At 44.3% G+C, this 22,837-nt stretch overlaps 1 protein-coding gene across 4 annotated transcripts in view; it reads left to right on the forward strand.

Annotated features, from left to right (window-relative positions):
* Positions 1–22,837, forward strand: part of mtmr14 (myotubularin related protein 14) — a 102,926-nt gene that overhangs the window by 68,188 nt on the left and 11,901 nt on the right. For 3 of the 4 annotated variants that reach the window (XM_086001943.1, XM_086001946.1, XM_086001944.1), the window contains exons 12-16: positions 1,092–1,168; positions 2,598–2,634; positions 6,611–6,681; positions 14,439–14,497; positions 18,431–18,566. In XM_086001943.1, coding sequence (XP_085858069.1) covers positions 1,092–1,168; positions 2,598–2,634; positions 6,611–6,681; positions 14,439–14,497; positions 18,431–18,566 — 380 coding nt within the window. The remainder of the gene's footprint in view (positions 1–1,091; positions 1,169–2,597; positions 2,635–6,610; positions 6,682–14,438; positions 14,498–18,430; positions 18,567–22,837) is intronic. The other variant, XM_086001945.1, reaches the window with a different exon arrangement.

Below are 22,837 nucleotides of genomic sequence, written 5' to 3' on the forward strand. Positions count from 1 at the left end.
TTAACACAAATTTTAACTTGACTTTTTAAAAAATGTTGTCCCCATTCGTGTTTTCCCCTTTGTTCTTCCTGGCTCAAGCACTTCCTGCAGGCAAGGGAATGACACCTCCCAGATCTCCACTTGTGCCACTCTGAATCCAGCTGCTACAGCCGTTAATAAAAAGTAATCCATCAACCGCTGATCGAAAAACTGTAGCTGGCGCTGAATCATCGGGCACTGGGACACAAAAATGCAATTGCACGGCTGGAAGTAAAAGTGCGGAATGGCTTCCTTAACCTGAATCCCACCAAACCGCTGACTATCCAAGACTGTAGGTTGAGATGCTCAGACGAAATTGAGCTTCAGTAGCATAGATCTCTGGAACTGCGGTGATTATTCTATGTATAAAAGCTCCCTTCGGAAAGATTTTATGTGTTTTTATGCACTGTCACTTGAACGCTTTGTAAGTACTGTGTCATAGAACCTCTAGTTTAGAGGCAGTAATAAAAGTACATTGGGAATCTTGGCCAAATGTCTCTGCAAATGAGCCGTAATAACTAAAATCTGTTGTTACATCCCCAGTGTCTGAGAACTGAGTTATAGGGAAAGACTGCGAAGGAGGCAACTGAGAAGTGTCACAGATGTATATAAGATAATAACTAGCGACTGTAGGATAGGTTCAAACTACTGAAAGGCAAATTTATAGCTGATGTCAGCAGGTTTTTCTTCACAGTGACCAGTACATAGATTGGATTCCCAGGTAGGGGAGGAAAGGCAAAAACTGGAATTATTTAAGAAATACAGTAACTGGATACTGTGATCAGGGGAGGGGGGTGCTATAGATGAGCTAAGATATGACGAAAGGTCATTCATATCTGTATTTATCTTTTGTTATAATTAGCAGCAAAACACTAAACGCCTATAATTTTGTCCACATTTAAATGATATGCTACAGACAGGGCACACATCCATGACACCTGGCGATTCCTCTGTATAAATCTTTACAAGGCATCGACGGCTTGCATTTAATATCGCTCATGAGATGCATTAAAGGTTTCTGTTGAAGAGCTGTTGGAGCCACCAAAGAATTTGCCACAACTTGTTTTCTACAGGATGGACTTGTTCATGCTTGTCTGGAGCCTGTGGAAATCCTTTATCTAACCATCGCTTATGATTGGTTCCTTTTTGGGTGAGTGTGTTTTGTATTTCGTAACAGCAGAATCATACAGGGTTAGCACCGTAATTAGGTGACCGTGTTACTGATGTGGGTTTTTTTTTTGAAAAGCAAACGTGTCACAATCTAGCAGGTTTTTGTCAAATCCTGTGATATTCATATTCTGAATGTGTTTTGCAGCTTTCACACTTTGTGCTTAGAATCATAGAACGATACAGCGCAGAAGACAACCATTCGGTCCATCGTGCCTGTGCCAGCTCTTTGGTAGAGCTATCTAATTAGTCCCACTCCCTTTCTCTTTCCCCATAGCCCTGTAAATGTTTTCCCATCAGGCATTTATCCCGTTCTCTTTTGAATGTTACTATTGAATCTGCTTCCACCAAATCTGTGCTGACTTTCATTTATTAGCCCATACTTTTCCAAATGCCAATTAATATTGTCCCTAAAAATGTCCCCACCACTGACAGGTTGACTGGCCTGCAGTTACCAGGTTTAACATTTTGCAATCCTCCAGTGCTCTGGCACCAACCTCATATCCAAAGAGGATTGGCACATTTTAGCCAGAGCCTGCGTAATTTCCACCCTTAGTAGTTGTTGCATCTTTCTGCAATTTACCTGCAAATTTGCTCCTCTATCTCCTTCCCACTATTTGGTGGCCTATCGTATACACCCAGTAGCGTAATAGTTCCTCTATTCCTTAATTCTAACCAACTAGATTCTGTCTTTGATCCTCAACTACATCATTCCTCCGCATTGCTGTAATAGTTGCTTTGATCAATACTGTCGCCCACCTTTTTTTCCTTCCCCATCTTTGCTGAATATCTTGTAGACAGAAAAGCAGGTCTTATGCTATACAACCTTTTACAAAAGCAAGATTTTAAAAAGCACATTGTGTTTGAGTCACCTGATCTTTTTCTTGAAACTTTCTCTCCAAGTGACCTGAGTACCTGGAATGAGGAGGTGGGGGTGGTATAAATCAGCCAGAGTTCCCTGACTCCCACTGGAAACATTGTGGATAATGGGTGAGATAGGATCTGCCCGAGCTTTGGTGTCCCTGTGATCAAATCGCCCGCACAGGCACTCATTCTCTAGGATAGAGGGTGAAGAAATGCCACTTGGGTTAGGTACAGACGGCACCAAAGAACTGTGCTCCAGTCAATGCAAGGTATTGATTGCTAAGTAGTTAGCACGCACCATGCAGAATTGTAAGAAAGCTGGCCCAAAACCCCTGAGTGCCAGAGTTCTGATTTTTTTAAAAAAAAACAATTTTTAATCTTTAGACAACAGAATTTGAATATTCACTCCACCTGAATATTCAAAATGTAATCATCTAAAGAAGGGGAAGTTGATCGTTCTGTGGTTAGTAATTCATTGTCATAATTACAGACAAATATCTTCAATTCATTACATAGGTTCACTGCTCTGTTTTTGTATGTATTTACAGGCACATGTTGTCCGACAGGCTCAGCAAAGGGGAGGAGGTGAGTCAGAAGCTGGAGAAATGCCTTTCGTTGATGATTAAAATTGACACTTCTGTGGCTGCTTTGGGTTATTAATGTTACTGTTTTAATAGGATTAGCTCGATAGCTTGCTTCGGTATTGTATGTATCGATAGACTCTAACTACGAAAAAGCTGACAAGTCGCTGATCCAGTTTACATTGATAAAGAAATGTAATAAGACAGGCTACGCAGAAATTTAGGTCAATTGGAAAACCATCTCTCTGCTTCATGTTTTGAAAATTGCTGCCATTTACAAGACTGCCATTGGACTATGTGGTGTAAAGGATCCCTTCTAAGCAAAGAATTAAGATCAGCTAATTTGGATTTTTGATCTCTTAGGCAGTGTGAGTGTAGGGAAAAATTCCGAATTTTGCCTCTCAACATAGGTAGTCTAATACAGGAAACTTTGGTTTATCCGGAGGTTAACTGTCCGGAATGCTCGAGCCACCGGCAAAAATCCGGAGCCGTTTCGTTTGGTGAAAAAAAAGCAACGAAAAGAAAAATAACCTGTCAGGCTCTGCAAGGTCTCACTGAAGCTGTTGCTAAGCTACAGAGACGCTTGCAAGGTACGGCTGACTGTTTAGAAGCTGCAACAGGGTTTGTTGCCAGATACGGAGAGCTCCGTATGTTTCAGCATTAGCGCTGGTTTGTCCGGCAGTTTTGATGGGACGGCAACAGCTCGGTCCCGTTGGAATTTTGTTCTGTAGTACTAGTTTCTACCAGGAGATGGTGCTTTTACACTGCCTAATGTAGTTCCATGAACAGTTTACAAAGTGTAATGCTACCACCTGCTGACGGGGGAAATGTCACTGCAGGAAACCAACCTTGTTAAAACGAGAAAAAGTTGGAAATCTGAAATTTAAAAAACCCCCCAGAAAATTCTCAAATACAGAGCAGGATTATTGGTCTCCAAATATTAAATTGAACTTCTCTTTCCAGGTCATCGACCTGAAACGTTAACTCGGTTTCTCTCTCCACAGATGCTGCCTGACCTGCTGACGATTTCCAGCACTTTTTATTTCTACTTCTCTTTCCAGGTGTCATAGAGTCATAGAGTTTTATAGCACAGAAAGAGGCCCTTCGGCCCATCGTGTCTGCGCCGCCCATCCATCCCTGTCCAGTCTAATCCCATTTTCCAGCATTTGGTCCATAGCCTTGTATGCAATGGCATTTCAAGTGCTCATCCAAATGCTTCTTGAATGTTGTGAGGGTTCCTGCCTCTACCACCCTTTCAGGCATTGAGTTCCACATTCCAACCACCCTCTGGGTGAAGAAGTTCCTCCTCAAATCCCCTCTAAATCTCCTGCCCCTTACCCTGAATCTATGCCCCCTTGTTATTGACCCCCCTACTAAGGGGAAAAGTTCCTCTTTATCTACCCTATCTATGCCCCTCATCATTTTGTACACCTCAATCAGGTCCCCCCTCAGCCTTCTTTGCTCCAAGGAAAACAACCCCAGCCTGTCCAGCCTCTCTTCATAGCTGAGGCGCTCCATCCCAGGTAACATCCTGGTGAATCTTCTCTGCACCCTCTCCAAAGCAATCACATCCTTCCTATAGTGAGGCGACCAGAACTGCACACAGTACTCCAGCTGTGGCCTCACCAGCGTTTTGTACAGCTCCATCATAACCTCCCTGCTCTTATATTCTATGCCTCGGCTAATGAAGGCAAGTATCCCATATGCCTTTTTAACCACCTTATCTACCTGTTCCGCTGCCTTCAGGGATCTATGTACATGTACACCAAGGTCCCTCTGACCCTCTGTACTTCCTAGGGTCCTACCACTCATTGTGTATTCCCTTGCCTTATTTGTCCGTCCAAAATGCATCACCTCGCACTTTTCAGGGTTAAATTCCATTTGCCACTTTTCCGCCCATCTGACCAACCCGTTAATATTGTCCTGTAGCCTGAGGCTTTCCTCCTCGCAATTTACCACCCCACCAATTTTCGTGTCATCTGCGAACTTACTGATCATACCTTTTACATTCTCATCCAAATCATTTATGTAGATCACAAACAACAAGGGACCCAGCACCGATCCCTGAGGTACCCCACTGGACACAGGCTTCCAGTCACAAAAGCAACCTTCGACCATCACCCTCTGCCTCCTGCCACTCAGCCAGTTTAGGATCCAACGCGCCAAGGCACCCTGGATCCCATGGGCTCTTACCTTCTTGACCAGTCTCCTATGCGGGACTTTGTCAAAAGCTTTACTGAAGTCCATGTAAACCACATCCACAGCATTTCCCTCATCCACCCCCCTAGTCACCCCCTCGAAAAATTCAATCAGATTTGTCAGACATGATTTACCCTTGACAAAGCCATGCTGACTATCCCCGATTAATCCTTGCCTCTCCAAGTGGAGACTAATTTTGTCCCTCAGCATTTTTTCCAATAATTTCCCTACCACAGATGTTAGGCTCACTGGCCTGTAATTCCCTGGTTTATCCCTGCTACCCTTCTTGTATAATGGTACTACATTAGCTGTTCTCCAGTCCTCTGGTACATCCCCTGTGGCCAGAGAGGTTCTGAAAATTTGTGTCAGAGCCCCTGCAATCTCCTCCTTTGCCTCCCACAGCAGCCTGGGATACATCTCGTCCGGGCCTGGGGATTTATCCACTTTTTGGCCTGCTAAAACCGCTAGCACCTCCTCCCTCTCGATGCTAATATGTTCAAGTATGTCACAGTCCCCTTGCCCGATTTCTATGTCTGCATCGTCTTTCTCCATAGTGGACACAGATGCAAAAAATTCATTTAAAACCCCGCCTACCTCATCTGGCTCTACACACAGATTGCCACTTTGGTCCCTAATGGGCCCCACCCTTTCCCTGGTTATCCTCTTGCCCTTAATATACTTATAAAACATCTTAGGATTTTCCTTTATTTTGCTCGCCAGTGTTATTTCATGGCCCCTCCTCGCCCTCCTAATTTCTTTTTTAAGTACGCCCCTGCACTTTTTATACTCCTCTAGGGCTTCTTCCGTCTTTAGTCTTTTGTAACTGCCAAAAGCCCCCCTTTTATTCCAAATGCATTTTTGTATATCCCTTGTCATCCAAGGTTCCCTTTGCTTATTGGTCCCATCCTTGACCTTTACAGGAACATGTTGGCGTTGTACTCTCTCTATTTCCCTTCTGAAAGTCTCCCACTGTTTTGATGTGGATTTTCCTATAAGTAGCTGCTCCCAGTCCACTTTGGCCAGATCCTGCCTTATCATATTAAAATCGGCCTTCCCCCAATTTAGAACCCTTATTTCCGGGCCGTCTTTGTCCTTTTCCATGACCACCTTAAATCTCACCGAATTATGGTCACTGTCGCCAAAATGCTCTCCTACTGACACTTCCACCACTTGCCCGGCTACATTCCCTAGAATTAGGTCCAGTACCGCCCCCTCTCTTGTAGGACTTTCTACATGTTGGCTCAAAAAGCTCTCCTGGATGCACTTTAAGAATTCTGCACCCTCTAAGCCTTTCACACTCTGACTATCCCAATTTATATTGGGGAAGTTGAAATCCCCCACTATTATTACCCTATTATTTTCGCACTTTTCTGAGATTTGCCTACATATCTGTTCCTCTATCTCCCCCTGACTGTTTGGGGGCCTATAGTACACTCCCAGCAAAGTGCTTGCCCCCTTTTTGTTTTTAAGTTCTACCCAAATGGCCTCATTAGAGGTGTTGGCAGTCCTGCTGTGTGTTTCCAGCATTTTCTGTTTATAACCCCGTTAAACTTTCAGCTAAAAGGTTGGGAGGTTTTATGATGGTGAAAGAGGCCAATTTTTAAGACCATTCTAGGTTTCGAGCTTTTTTTTTTGTTCGTTCTATTCTATCTACTTAGCTCTGAATACATCAGTATGTGTATAACTTTACATTCCCAAAGCTGGGCTTGTGTTGAAGAATCATGGCAGATTGCATAAGGGAACCTGAAATCTAAAAACAAACTTCCATTTTGTTTTTCCAGATTTTCTTCTTCTGCTTCAATTTTTTGAAGCACATCACCTCGGAAGAGTTCTCTGCAGCAAAGAAGCCAAGGTAAGGAGCTTGCCCTGTTGGGTCCTTCTTGCAGGAGTGGTGGAGACAGCAACTAACAGACACAAACTGCAATGATCCAAGGTCCAAGACGTCACTGTTTCCAGCTCTGGACCACAATGGAATATTTCTCTCGAGTTAAGATGGTTAAAGGCCAGTTGAACTATTCTGCTGACGTGGCATAACCACAAATGGTGGAACGATGGGCCAGGGATTTAAGCTCAGAAGATGAAATAAGAACAGTTTAGATCGAACTGTTTCCACACACACAATGGTGAAGATATGAAACAAATCAGACAAGGAAAACAGAAAGGCACATAGTGTTGGCAGCAGTTGGATAGTGTTTTGGCAAAAGAAGTGATTGACAGATACAAGAGTGGGAATATATTCTCTCTTTTCACCATGAAAGAAAGACTTGCATTTATATAGCGCCTTTCACGACCACCAGATGTCTCATAGTGCCTTACAGCCAATGAAGTACTTTTTGAAGCGTAGTCACTGTTGTAATGTGAGAAATGCAGCAGCCAATTTGCGCACAGCAAGCTCCCACAAACAGCAATGTGACAATGACCAGATACAGGAAACTCTCTTAACTGGCAAAATTCAGGAGTAGGTTCAGTTAAGTTTTACTGTATATTAGTGGTCGTGTAATCGGGGTTCCTGGATCTGTGGCCGTGTAACTGGGGTTCCTGCAGCTGTGGCCGTGCAACAGGGACTCCTGGATCTGTGGCCGTGTAACCAGGGCTCCTGCACCTGTGGCTGTGTACGGGTCTCTCATACCTTGGTAAGTATACCTCTCTCTAATCTGGACTTTTTGATCAACCGGCGTCCTGTCGGTGCCGGATAAAAAAGAGTTTCCTGTAATCTGTTTTTGTTACGTTGGTTGAGGGATAATTATTGGCCAGGACACCGGGGATAACTCCCCTGCTCGTCTTTGAAATAGTGCCATGGGATCTTTTACATCCACCTGAGAGAGCAGACGTTTAACGTCTCATCTGAAAGACGGCACCTCCGACAGTGCAGCACTCCCTTAGCACTGGAGTGCCAGCCTAGATTTGTGTGCTCAAGTCCCTGGAGTGGGACCCAAAACCTTCTGACTCAGAGGCGAGTGTGCGCCCCACTGAGCCACAGCTGACACACGGGACCAAGAGGTGATCTCAACTGGTCATTACTGTCCCCCAAGTTAATTTGTTTCCATAGCTAATTCATCCAACATCGGGAAAACCAAATACATCTTATTTGGTTCCTACCAAAACCTCTATCCCTTGCTCTGTCCCTTCCCTTAGACTGAACCAGATGTTGCACAACCTTAGTGTTTGACCCAGAGCTGAAATTCAAATCCTTTATCCTATCCATCAGCAAGAGCGCTTACTTCCACCTCTGTAACATTGCCCATTTTTGTCCTTACCACACCCTCCTCCTGCTGCTGAAATCCTTATCTATGTTTTGTTACTTCAATGCTCTACTTCTCTAAAGCCCTCTTCACCAGGCTCCTGAACTTCCAATTAATCCAAATCTCTGCCTCCTGTCCTGCACTAAAACTTGATTGCCCTTTACCCCATTCTTTCCGACCTCCACTGGCTGCCTTGCCCCCCACCCGCCCCAAATACTAAGGTCAAAATCTTTGTTCACAAATTCTTTCATGGTCTTGACCCCATCTACCTCGAACCTCCTCCAGTTCTTTGTTTCCAACTTCAACCTCTGGTGCATTGCTGCTCTCCACCATTCCTTCTCCGTCCTACTCTCTCAAACTTTTCCCGTAAATCTCTCTGCCTTGCTACTTCTCTTCCTGCCTTTAAAAGTCTTTGCATAACCTTTGGCTGTATTTTTAGTTTTACTCTTTTACTACTACTACTCTTGGCATCTGTTTTCTTGCTGTGCAAAGTGCCTTGGGCTGAGTGTTATGTTAAAAGGTGCAAATTGTTGATTCGCGGCAAGGCTGCTGTATGTTGTTTACCTTGTGTGAACAGAACTTTCCACCTCTGGACAGAAAGCAAAGCCTGAAAACCATCTTGCCACACACACACCAAGAAAATGCATCATCAGACAGCCAAGTGCATAGCAATATTAGTACAGGTAGACTACCTTTTATCCGAACTTCCGAAAACTGAAACCCTCTAAAAACCGAAGGTTTTTTCGTTCAGCGTAAGTCGTGCGCACGACATGACCAGAGTGGCGCACGACCCCCCGCCGACCCCCCCGCGGAACCACCTGACTCTCTTCCAAAGACTCGAAAGCAACGAGAGCTCTGAGCCCGCGGCGGTGCCAGCCCCTGTTCCGACCGAGCACGACGACCTGTTGGTGGAAATGCGGAACTTCATTGCATTCCAGGCTAGCAGCGACGGACAAGCCACGACTGCGGACCCCCCCCGCAGACCCCCGCCGACCCACCTTCCGAAATCTGAAATTTTCCGAAAACCGAAACACGGCTGGTCCCGAGGTTTTCGGATAAAGGATAGTCTACCTGTAGCAACTATATACAATCCTGGAGGAGGTTGGATAGAAGGAAGAGAACTTGAAAACATTTGGAAGAGAGGGTGCTGGGTTTTAGCTTCCAATTATCATACATTAAATTTACAGAGAACAGATCTCGGCAGTAGGTTACGTACAAATTAGACCAGAATAAAGCAAGTTGGGAGGGGAGAGAGTCTGGATGTATCACTGCAGTTGTACAGGGCCTTGGTGAGACCACACCTTGAGTATTGTGTGCAGTTTTGGTCGCCTTATCTGAGGAAGGATGTTCTTGCCATGGAGGGAGTGCAGCGAAGATTCACCAGACTGATACCTGGAATGGCAGGAATGACGTATGAGGAGAGATTGGGTCGATTGGGCCTTTACTCGCTGGAGTTTAGAAGAATGAGACTTATTGAAACTTATAAAATTCTAACAGGACTAGACAGACTAGATGCAGGAAGGATGTTCCCGATGGCAGGGGAGTCCAGAACCAGGGGTCACAGTCTAAGGATAAGGGGTAAGCCATTTAAGACTGAGATGAGGAGGAATTTCTTCACCCAAAGAGTGGTGAACCTGTGGAATTCTTTACCGCAGAAGGCAGTTGAGGCCAATTCATTAAATATATTCAAGAAGGGATATGGGGAGAAGGCAGGGACGGGGTACTGAATTTGGATGATCAGCCATGATCTCATTGAATGGCGGAGCAGGCTCGAGGGGCCGAATGGCCTACTCCTGCTCCTATCTTCTCTGTTTCTATCACCACTCTGGTTGTAATGTAATGGCAATGAGACATGAACATGTAATAACACAACATCCGCTGTATGGGACTGCCGTCTGCTAGTAATGCATTACTTCTCTTGACCCACACAGCAGAGGCGAGCTTTCTGCTAGTCTCTTGGGTGGTAAATCTTGGGCCTCTGGTCCTCAAAGTTCTTTGTGATACTCTAATACCAGACGTTTCATATAAAAAATGGCACAAAGTAGGGATTGTAGCTATCTTCTAACTTTACGGCAGCTGATCTTATTCAAATATCTCCATAATGATACTTAACGCAAATATCACACAATGTTGTTTCCAGATGATTTTCATAGTCTTGAATCATGCACATTTGTTGTCTTAATTCTTTCCCTCTGCTCCCCTCACCCCTCCCTTTAATTTCTGCTGTTTTCTGGTTGTACCCAGGCTTCAGCTAACTCAAAGCACCTGAAGTTGACTTTCACAATTTGGTAATTTGTCTCAGCTCCTCATTTAGTTTACAGCCTTACAATTTTTCAGGTTCCTCGCTGTTGCCACAGCTTGCCTGGTCACCTACTTCCCAGTCTGTGCTAAATATTGCTCTTGTTTTGACTGTTGGGAGGCAGGTGAGAACAACTCTTGCCAAATGAGGAGCCACCTTCCTTCCCTCCTTAACCTGCGTCACCTTTTTGCCTTTTCGGAAATCTTAGCTGAGACCAGAAACTCGCAGGATCGGGGGTGTGTGAGAGAGAGAGGATCAGATGTAATCCTGTTCTTATTAATGCACCCCTGTAACTGGAGTACTTTTGAATTTATTTCTTGTGAAAACCTACCATTTCTAAATATGCGATGGTTCTCTAGTAGAAATGTATTGTTTAGTACAGTTTCAGAATTCAGGCACGACAGCAATATTGTTCATAGAATCCTAGAATCTTAATGCACAGAAATAGCCGACTTAGCGTAACAAGCTTGTGCGTGTGTTTTTTGCCACACAAGCTGCCCAGTCTAATCCAGCTCACTCCCCAGAACCTTCATTTTTTTTCTTCTTTTTCAAGCGTCTATCTTGGCCCTTTTTAAAAGAATGGATGGTTTATGCTTTAACAATGATCTATGACAAGGAATCTCACATTCTAACCACCCTCTTGTATAAAAAATTATTTTCTAACCTCCCCTTTAATTCTTCTTGTGATAAATTTGTGCCCACTTGTTCATGTCTACCCGACCAGTGGAAACTCATTATTTACCTCATCATAACCGTCCTTAATCTTGAGGAGCTCACCCCTTAACCATTTAGCTTCTAGTGAAGATAGCATTAATGTCCCAAGTCTACCTTCATACCTGAAACCCCTCATCCCTAGCAACATCATAGTGCACCGACATTGCACCATATCCATTGCTTTTACATTCTTCCTATAATGGGGGTGACCATAACTGTGCACAATGCTCCAATTGGAGCCTAACTAACATCTTATACAAGTTCATAGTCATAACGGCACAGATGGGGGCCATTCGGCCCATCGAGTCCGTGCCGGCTCTCTGCAGAGCAATCCAGTCAGTCCCATTCCCCCGCTATATCCCCGTAGCCCTGCAAGTTTATTTCCCTCAAGTGCCTATCCAGTCTCCCCTTGAAAACATTGAGTGTCTCCGCTTCCACCACTTCCGTCTGCAGCGAGTTCCAGGTCCTCCCCACTCGCTGCGTAAAAAAGTTTTCCCTCACATCCCCCCTGCATCTCTTGCCCAAAACCTTAAATCAGTGTCCCCTAGTCCTTGTACCATCAACTAGTGGGAACAGCCTTTCCCCTTCTAGCCTATCCAAACCCGTCATAATCTTGTACACCTCTATCAAATCACCCCTCAACCTCCTTTGCTCTAATGAAAACAAATCCAGCTTCTCCAACCTGTCCTTGTAGCTAAGATCCCCCATCCCCGGAACCATTCTGGTAAATCTCCTGTGCACCCTCTCAAGGGCCTTCACATTCTTCAACATTTCCTCCTTACATTTGCAATATATGCCTCTAGTTACAAAAACAAAGACTTTGGGGGCGATTTTCCCAGCCCTGAGGAAGCGGGACAGTTGGTAAAATTGCAAAAACTGAGTGCGGGTTTGGAACCCGCCTCCAACCCGTCACCGCGCAACTTTGCCGGAGGCGGGCTTCACGAGTGCGATTCGGTCCCAACTCAAGAGGCGGAATAGGCAGTTAAGACCCTTAGGGAAGCACTTAAGGGCCTCCATAATCCAATTTTCCCAGGCCATTGTTATTTTGCCGCATTTACAGCGTGTTGCACGCTGCTCCTAAACCACACCAGCTAATCCTGGCGGGTTGACAAGTGGCTGGCCTCCTCACAGCTGCAGCTCCACCATAAAATCGGAGCTTTCAACAGGGATGAGTTGCAGGCGGCAGAACTCTTGTTGCACAGGTCTTTGAGCACTTTTTCCAGGCCTACTGAAGTCGGAAGTGGTGAAACTGGGACCTCCTGGGGAAAACCCTCTCCCCACTTGGACTGAGCTCTTCCCCAATGGAGATATCTACCAGCAACATAGGAAACATTTATTTCCTTTCACCATGGACCTCCGATTCGGACGAGGAGCAGCCAAGGCAGCAGCAGGAGCGCCAAACTGCTGCTCACCCACCTGATGGTGCACAGGGCAGAAGGTGCCAGCGCATAGCAGCACGTCGCCACAGAAGATACCCTCCTCTCAGGGTTTACAGACAGAGGATGAGCTTCCTCAACATGAGTGAGCAGCAGCACCAAAGGAGGCTGAGACTTTTGCGAGAGGTTGTCTGAGACATCTGCATAATGCTGCACCAACACCTGGAGCCAGAGGATCCGGTGGACACCCCTTACCAGTGGCTGTCAAAGTCACCACCGCACTCAACTTTTTTGCATCAGGCTCCTTCCAGGGATCATCAGCGGCATCTCCCAGTCGGCTGCCCACAGTTGCATCACGCAGTTTACCGATGCCCTCTTCGCAAAGGCGCGCAATTACATCAACTTTTCAACGGATCAAGCAAGTATAACCACGCGTGCGGTTGGATTCGCAAATATGGCAGGCTTGCCAATGGTGCAGGGTGTCATAGACTGCACACATGTGGCCCTGAGGGCACCCCATCACAACCCAGCTATTTTTGTCAACCGCAAGGGCGTCCACTTAATGTACAGCTGGTGTGTAACCACAAGAAGGAGATTTTGCATGTTTGCGCCAAGTACTGTGGCAGTTGCCATGACTTGTTCATCCTGCGGCAGTCTAGTGTGCCTCCGCTCTTCAAGCCGCCAAACCAACTTAACGGATGGTTACTTGGAGACGAGGGCTACCCCTGAAGAGGAGGCTAATGACGCCGATCAGGAGGCCAGCAAACGAAGCTGAGGAGCGCTCCAACGCCAGCCACATTTCGACCAGGTCCATCATCGTACAAACCAATCGGCTTGCTGAAGATGCGATTCAGATGCCTTGACCGATCAGGTGGAGCCCTGCAGTAGTCAGCAGCCAGGGTCTCCAGAATGGTCGTGGTCTGCTGTGCGCTGCACAACATCGCATTTAATACAGAGAAGTGTGAGGTGATGCATTTTGGCAGAAGGAACGGAGAGGTAATATACACTTAATGGCACAGTTTTAAAGAGAGTGCAGGGACAGAGGGACCTGGGAGTTAATGTGCATAGGTCCCTGAAGGTGGCGGGACATATTCAGTGAGTGGTTATCAAAGCATATGGGATCTTGGGCTTCATAAATAGAGTTATTGAGTATAAAAGTAGAGAAGTTATGCTGAACCTTTATAAAGCGCTGGTTAGGCCACAACTGGAGTATTGTTTGCAGTTCTGGTCACCACACTTTAGGAAGGATGTGAATGCCCTTGAGAAGGTGCAGAGGAGATTTACCAGAATGGTTCCGGGGATGGGGGATCTTGGCTACAAGGACAGGTTGGAGAAGCTGGATTTGTTTTCATTAGCGCAAAGGAGGTTGAGGGGTGATTTGATAGAAGTGTAGAAGATTATGATGGATTTGGATAGGCTGGACAGGGAAAGGCTGTTCCCACTAGTTGATGGTACAAGGACTAGGGGACACAGATTTAAGGTTTTGGGCAAGAGATACAGGGGGGATGTGAGGAAAAACTTTTTTACACAGCAAGTGGCGAGGACCTGGAACACTCTGGCAATTGCAGCGGAGACACTCAATGTTTTCAAGGGGAGACTGGATAGGCACTTGAGGGAAATAAACTTGCAGGGCTACGGGGATAGAGCGGGGGAATGGGACTGACTGGATTGCTCTACAGAGAGCCGGCACGGACTCGATGGGCCGAATGGCCTCCTCCTGTACCGTTGTGACTCTATGACAACTCGCTACGTCTCTGCAGTCCGAGAGACTTTGATTTACCCCTACCCTTTGTGTTCCTCCGTCTATGTCCCTTTCCACTTTCCACATACCCCTTAATTCCACCTTTGCTGTAATTGTGTGGTACCTTATTAAATGATTTTTGAACAGATCCAGGCAAACATATTCAATAGGCCAAGTTTGCAAAGAAAAACTCCAGTCCTTCTTGCTGTGTGTAACTTTATTCCTTTTCCCTTGCAGAAGGAAGAACACGCATTATAAAGAAGCGGAGTTTCCTGTGGAAGATCTCTGTCTACTAGGTAAGCACATTTACTCCCCATGTCCTCTTAATTCCAAGGAGAAACAGCTTACCACAGCCCAGAGTAGTACAGTGCACTACTTTAATCGTAACTCTAATGCAATCTTGGCACCAGGCACTGCCGGAAATGATTTGATAACTGTACAGTTACAAATAAAGTCTTAACTTGTATATACGTACAGGTTACAGAGTAGCTATAATTTTGCCGAGTGTGTTAGAGCACTTTGTTGCAAGTCACAGTGGACTTCTAAAAGATCAGTGGAAAATACAAGGCCAGAGTCCCCATGTCTGTCGCAATACAGTATTGTAGTTCCCAGTTTCTATTACTGGAGATTTATAAAACATTTGCTTAGCTCACTAACAGGATTTAGTGGCAGAAATGGAGTGTTGCAACATCAAGGCATAGAATGTAAGAGCAGGGGGGTTATGCTTGAACTGTATAAAGCATTAGTTAGGCCGCAGCTAGAATACTGCGTACAGTTCTGGTCACCACATTACAGGAAGGATGTGATTGCACTAGAGCGGGTACAGAGGAGATTTACAAGGATGTTGCCAGGATTGGAGAATTTTAGCTATGAGGAAAGATTGGATAGGCTGGGGTTGTTTTCTTTGGAGCAGAGGAGGCTGAGGGGAGACTTAATTGAGGTGTATAAAATTATGAGGGGCCGAGGAGTGGATAGGAAGCACCTATTTCCCCTAGCAGAGGGATCAATAACCAGAGGACATAGATTTAAATCTAATTGGTTGAAGGATTAGCGGGGAGTTGAGAACTTTTTTCACCCCGAGGGCGGTGGGGGTCTGGAACTCACTGCCTGAAAGGGTGGTAGAGGCAGAAACCCTCAGCGCATTTAAAAAGTACTTGGATATGCACTTGAAGGGCCGTAACCTACAGGGCTACAGACCAAGAGCTGGAAAGTGGGATTAGGTTGGATAGCTCTTTGTTGGCTAGCAGTCACGATGGGCTGAATGGCCTCCTCCTGTGCCATAAATTTCTATGATTCAAGCGCTGAGTGGTCTTCATTCAGAACATCTGAAGTATTCTTGATCAGTCCTCTGTGTTTTCACTACTGTGTTACAGTGCCCAGTTTCCATTAACAGAGACTGCCAAGGTATTTGTATAGCTCACTGGCGGGATCTAGTGGCAGAATAGTGTTACAGTAAAGAAGTACTGAGTGACCGTTATCCAGAATATTTGGTATATTCTTGATCCTTAAACATTCTTGATCCTGAAAACATTCTTGATCCTGAAACAAAATCGACCCTTAAGATTTTTACCATTGAACTTGCTGTGACATGCCTAATAGGGGTCAGAGACTGAAAAGGAAGAGTTAATTCACAATCTCTTTTTGAAAAGAAACAATCAGAGTCACTGATTGACATACATGGAGTGCACCAAAGGAATTTCAATATCTACATCAACCAGAGTCCACTTCATTGGTTTCTGAAATAGTGTCCAGAATTCTACAGAGGAGCCTTATTTTAAAAAAAATTTTAAAAATAAAAATTTCAAGCTGTAATTTAAAAAAAATAAAAAATAAAAAATAAATAAATCTCGGACAGCTCTGAGGTACTTACCATCTATAGAACTGCCTCAGAATTGCTGTTCTCTTCAATCACTGCAGCAATCAGACTTTTTGAAAATGACAATAATCTGCCAACCTGTGATGCATTACATAACCCAGTCTCACATGGCTTATATATACTCTTTTTTAAAAATAAAAATTCTGTATCCAGTATAGCTATTAATAAATATATTGGTTTTCATACTGCTTATGTTGAAGCTTCAATTATTCGCTAGCTTCTCCTGTAGTGAGTCATCCATAACTCATTCCCTACTCTTAGAATCCACTCGCTGCCATGAAAGGGCTTTGTAATACGCTCCTGTTATGAAGAGGGGTCAGAAAAGATTAACATTGGCGCTGTAAGCTTTTATTGAAGGAAGTGAATGGAAAAGAAAAAGTCTGGAGTCTTTAATCCACCCACGCATGTACTAATTTAAAATACTAACAACTAAGAAGCTACGTGTTTCCCCCCACCCCCACCCTGCCTCCACCAAATGGAGTGATTTGAACCTGGAAATCGATTTTGAGCCAGGGAGGGGAACGCATTCAGCTAGGGGACTGGGCTTTGTGACCCTGATCACATTTTCTTATCGGGTCATTCTACACATGCATTTATTGAAATATACAGTAAAACTGAAGCGGAAGAAACACAGTCCAGGAAGTAACTGCAGGAATCCACATTGGAGATCTGCCTATTTCACGTGTACTTGTGATCCGTTAGACAATAAAGCCATTTGTCCACCTATGTTGTCGCCAGTCTTTGTGTATAAAATGGTCCATTGTTTCATAGAAAAAGTGTGAATGAACAGTTTGTGTTTACAACACTGAGTTTGAGGGCTTCTGGTTACAGTGACTGAATAAGCCAACTTCTGTTTTTTATTAAATAGAATTCAGGATTTATTAGTATTTTGGGGACTGCTTTCAGTTTACATTGAAAACGAACAGCCTCGCTGATTTTGTTTCACCATCCGGACCGGAGTTCAAATAGGATTCGGACAAATAGAGTAGTCTCCTGTCTTTACTGGTAGACTCGATGTGTTAGCATGTTTTCCCCTTGCATCAAGAGTTTGGCTTTAAATGCCACTTTAAAACAAGATGATAAAGGTGTTTTACCATTGGGGACTGGATGTGCTCTATTAGCATTCAGTGTCAGTTGTGGCTCAGTTGATAGAACATCTCTGAGTCAGTAGGTTGAGGGTTCAAGTCCCACTCCAGAGACATGAGCACACAAATCTAGGCTGACACTCCAGTGCAATGCTGAGGGAGTGCTGCACTGTTGGAGGAGCTGTCATTTGGATGAGCCGTTAAACTGAGGCCCTGTCTGCGCGCTCAGGTGGACGTAAAAGATCCCATGGCACTATTTCGAAGAAGAGCAGGGGAGTTATCCCTGATGTTCTGGCCAATATTTATCCCTCAATCAACATCACTAAAACAGATTATCTGGTCATTGTCACATTGCTGTTTGTGGGAGCTTGCTGTGTGCGAATTGACTGCCCCGTTTCCTACATTACAACAGTGACTACACTTCAAAAAGTACTTCATTGACTGTAAAGCGCTTTGAGACGTCCCGTGGCCATGAAAGGCACTATATAAATGCAAGTCTTTTTAATTTATGTTAGTAACTGGAGTGCAGCACTCCACCATTAGGGGTGCCATATAAATGTCATATATATTGTTTTTATGGTGCATATATTTAGCAATGCATTTTCAATGTTCCCACTGTGGCTCATGTAACTCTAATGCAAAGTAGAAATACTCATGCTCCTGTTACTTCCTCTTAATGAACACTTCTGTTGAGACACTGGTCTTAAAACACAGGGAAATACCCAAGTCCTTGTGATTGTATCAAAGGTCAAATCAACTCAGTTTCCATTCTACATTAGAATATTCAGATGTGATCACTACAAAATACAGGAACAACCTTGGCAGATGAACACAACGTTCATTTTCAGTCTGGGACATCTGGGGTCAGACATACTGGCACGACCTGAGGCTTCAGCTGTGGGGAATGAGGAGACTGGCTAATGATCTTCACTTACAGATGTCCCCGAAATTAACCTGGTGAGATCTCTATTCAGAGTCTCACACACCAGAAAACAAATCCAAAAAAGCTCCATTTAGGATGCAGGCTTCAAAACTGTATTTCTGTAGTTCACACTTAATGAATTCTCCTGAATGGACAGCATATGTGACTGAGGATGTCTCTGAAATAGGATGCTCTATGGTACAGCGTCTAGGTTTGAGGCAACTTTCTATATCTTGTGACTTTAATCAGACCTTAGTCTGGTACAATTATGATGCATACTGTGGGGTAAAGCTCCAGTAGCATAACGGATGTTAAAAACCTGATGCTTAACATGTATTTGTGTTAGCGCATACAGACCGAGGAAGCAGCACCAGTCTGAGCAGCGATTTCTCTGTCATCATGGAGGAGTCTCCTACTACCACAGGGACTTTCAACTATGAGGCAGTGGAACTGACAGCAGGCCCACCAACGCAGGTGGCTTGGTAAGTAATGCTTTTTAATTTTTAATATATATATTTTGGTGTTTTTTTTCTTCCATCTCTTCCTCTCTTTGGTCTCTAAGCGGTTGGAGCTGTGAGAGAGCAGGATAATTTTGGGTGGAGCGAGATGAAGTTTTCCTTCCCTCTCTGTTGGGAAGTAGCTGGTGTTGATGACGCAGGTGTCTAGATTGGGATTTGTGATTCGCTCTGCGAGACGTTGTGAACATAAAACACAAACCATGTCACTACATGTAACATAACAGCACGTTGGAAATGCAGAGCTCTGATTAATGACTTTTATTGATTTTCTTTTTTCCTTCTCTTCCAATTTCTGTTCTTAATCCTCCCCTCCTGAAGAGGTGATTTAATATTAGGGCTGTGGTTCTACAGGCATAAGAAGCTGACAGTACTTCACCCAATAGGATATTTTCCATATCTGAATTAGAGAGCAGGTAGTATTGGCTGACTATTCAGTTATGGAGGGGGGATCAAAAGTGGGGAGATTGGCGAATATCTCTCTCCCCTCCAAAGCCCAACTGTAGCAGCTCTCCTGTCACCGCCCTGATTGATGTCTTCTAATTCAACACAGAAAATGATCTGAATCTGAAACTATCCTGGTCTATGTAGCTCAGTACCACACAATGTTTACTGTGCACATCAATGATTTGGATATAGAGCTAGAGGGAGTGAGCATATCCATAACACCTTGACACAAAAATGATGTGTGCTGTGATCAAGGTGTAGTGCTAGAGGGAGTGGTGTCCACACTTGCAGACAATATTAAAGTAGGAGTTATAGTAAATAATTCTGAGGACCAAAAGAAGCTAAATGGGGACATTGATAAAATGCTGGAATGGGCAGAAAAGTGGCAGATGCAATTTAATGTCAGTAACTATACATTTCTGTTTCTGATTATGAATTGACAGAAATAAACAGGAAACATCAGGTTTTTGATATTTTTGCCTCTTTTTGATATGAAAAGTCAATTAACACCATTCACCTGTCAAGTTGACTTGGCTACACACAGTCACTCTAATGAATACAGGAAACTTTGTTATATCCGGCACCGACGGGACCGAGCTGTTGCCGATCTATCAAAACTGCCGGACATACAAAGTTAATGTTGAAGCATACGGAGGTTTTCATCTCCGTATCTGACAACAAACACACTTGCTTAGCAACAGCTTCTAAACAGTCGGCCTGTACCTTGGAAGCGTCTCTGTAGCTTAGCAACAGCTTCAGAGAGACTTTCCAGAGCCCGACTGTTGAAAACAAAGCCACGAGAAGAAAAAAAAACCTAACAAAACGGCTCCTGATTTCTGCCGGTAGATCGAGGTTTTCGGACATACAACCTCCGGATAAACCAAAGTCTCCTGTACTGGCATATGGTTACAGCTTGGGTTGGAACTGAGCCGGATATACACAATCACTTTATGATCAAATTAAAGCCACTTGATTGATGCCGCATTTATTTTCAGGGAAATATGACCCTAATATTTTAGCTCAATTGTGATTTTTCAAATGAATTACTTATAGAAGTTCTAAATTTAAATAATTTAAAATGAGCGTAACAGCACTTATTTGCGAAACAATACACCAAAAAAACTAACTGTCTTGTCACTGAGCAAGACAGTGTACATTAAGAACAAATGATCAATTGATTAGTTGTTTGATGCAATATTGTTGCACTGAATAAACATCTCATTAGCCTGTTGATTTTTACTGCATAACTTTGATAATTATACAGATTAACCAGCTCTGACTGTACAAAATGTTCAGGACTCTCTCTAAATCGATCTTGGTCTGAAACTTGGAGCCCTGCTCGATAAATTGTATGCAGCCTCAACTCTCAAACTCACATGAATCTTTCCGTTAAAAAACCCCCCCATTATTTGTCTTTTTCGCTGACAACTCCCACCCTCCTACAGGCAGTTTGCCCTCCTATGCTACCATGTACGTTTTCTTCCTACCTATCTTGGAACACACACCGTATTTGCACATGGACAGTATTTTTAAGACCACATTCCTTCTTCAACTTGTAACCAAGGTAAGGGTTGCTGGTGTGGGCCATTGCTGACCACTTGTGGCAGCAAACATACCTCTAGTGTAAACTGTGTGGTTACTGGAGGAGGCAGCAAACTTTGCCAGATCCAATGTCCATTTCAATACTGAACACGGTATCGGGGTCATGCCATGAGCTGGTTGATCCAGGATGTTAATGTCCTCACATCCTTGCAGTCTGGAAAGCCCAGGTTCTCCTGTATTAAAAGCTAGATATGAAAGCAAGCAATATTGCTTAGGACAACAGTGAGGAGGGAGAGGTAGACCAGTTCCTGGCACCTGAAGGGATTGTAGAAGGGATACACACGAAATATCTCAGCATAGAAATTAGATGGGCAGGCGAGATGGACTAATCTACTCAAAAAAATATAATGTTACAATGGAAATAGCATTGCTGTAGTTTGGGTTATGTTCTATTTTATATTGCAAGAAAATTTAAAGATTAATATAACTGTATAGCATTTGGCAATCCAAGAGCATTCTAATGTTGGGTCCTAATGAAGGGTAATAAAAGCAGAAAATGCTGGAAATACTCAGCAGGTCAGGCAGCAACTGGGGAGAGAAAAACCAAGTTAAGGGGTGCAATCTTGCCAGCCCTGGGGAGGCAGGTATGGAGGGGGGACTGGGAAAATGGCAGAATTTGGGGGCGGGTGCCCAACCCGCCTCCGTGCCATCTTGCCAGGAGGTGGGTAGCCGACCCGTGCCGGGTCCCGTCTCCTTGGAGGGGATTAGTGCCACTTATCTGCCACTTAACAGGCATTTAAGGGATTATCCCCATTTTGCCCTCAAGTGCGGGCTTACCGAAGGCTCCGAACCCCGCCAGGGTCACCGAGGCGAGTAGTGGGTCTGCGGGGGTCGGAGGGGTGCAAAAGTGTGCTGTGAAGGTAAGTGATGGGTGCAAGTGTGGAGAGGTGAGTATGTGAGGTAAGTGGAAAGTGATAGAAAAAGTTTACTTACCTTTGTTTCTTCCTGCAGGCTTCAGTTGGTGGGTATGCGGAGAGTCTCGCACCTCCAGGGCAGAGATGACAGATGGCCGCTGCATTCTCCAATACAACCATCTCATTTCTGCAAAAGCAAGAGGTTTGATGAGTCTTGAATTCAAGAACTCATCAAACGACAGAGAATGTCAGTGACAGATGAAACGTTGACGTTCTCTGTAACCGGCTTTCCCTTAATTGGCCTGCTGAGCCCGCTGGGCGGGCTTAACAAGGTCAATCAAGGGAAAATAGCGTGGGTTGGCCAGAAGTTGATGGATGCGGGACTGAAACCCGACAAGTGGGAGTCCCGCCTTCAAAAACTTCCCATTGGCAAAATCCAACCCAACGTTTCCGGTCAGTGACCTATCATCAGAAATTGAATATTGGCACTTTTTCCACTATCCTGACCACTGCTTTTAACTTTTTGGTATCTCTCAAATATGTGAGCAACACATACTCCCTATATGGAGTTGAAATAGCTAAAGATGAAGCTGAAAGAAACTTGCGTCCAAGTAGACTTAACAACAATATCTACTTACTATATATGTCACTCTGCATTTCTGCAAGTCCCAGATCTATTATGTCGCCACTACTAGGAGTATGTCTTGCAGCTACAAACGACTTTCGTGCTGATCCTGTTTCTTTTTGTTTAAAATTACATAGTTAGTCACTGTGCTGTGTGCTGTTATTAAATCATCCATTTTTCTTTTAGACAGCAGCAGCGTTGGTGTGGATAAATTAATTACAATTTTTAAGTAGTCTTGTCTCTCTCCTTTCTATCTATCCTGATTTTGCTCCTTTTATATTTCCTCAACTCTCCTGTTTCTTTGCCTGCTCATTCCTCTATCCCCCACTTAATTATATTCTTTTTGGATACTTTTTCAGTCATATTTTCTTGCTTTTATTTCTTCTTTAGTCTTTGATGCCCCAGTGCTGGCAAGTTTGCTTCTTTCTGAAATGAGTTCTTTTCGATATTAAAATGTGTTTACCTTGCACTCGCATGCCTGCACAAATGAGTGGATACTCCTTCTGGAAAGTGGCAATCCGAAAGCTTTCACCGGCTCCTGTGTAAGGGCATCTACTGCCGAGAATCTTCCCACAATAGGGAGAGTGTGATGTTCTGGGCCGCCTATTGTTTTGCAGTCCCCCCACATCCAAGAGGATGGGACCATATGGGATGCGCCATAAACACTTAACTAGATCAGTGGTTGAGTCAGGCATGTTGGGTATCGCCTG

Source organism: Somniosus microcephalus, chromosome 11, assembly GCF_052327205.1.
Source record: "Somniosus microcephalus isolate GS21.2 chromosome 11, FLI_Smic_1.0, whole genome shotgun sequence".
NCBI lineage: Eukaryota > Metazoa > Chordata > Chondrichthyes > Squaliformes > Somniosidae > Somniosus > Somniosus microcephalus.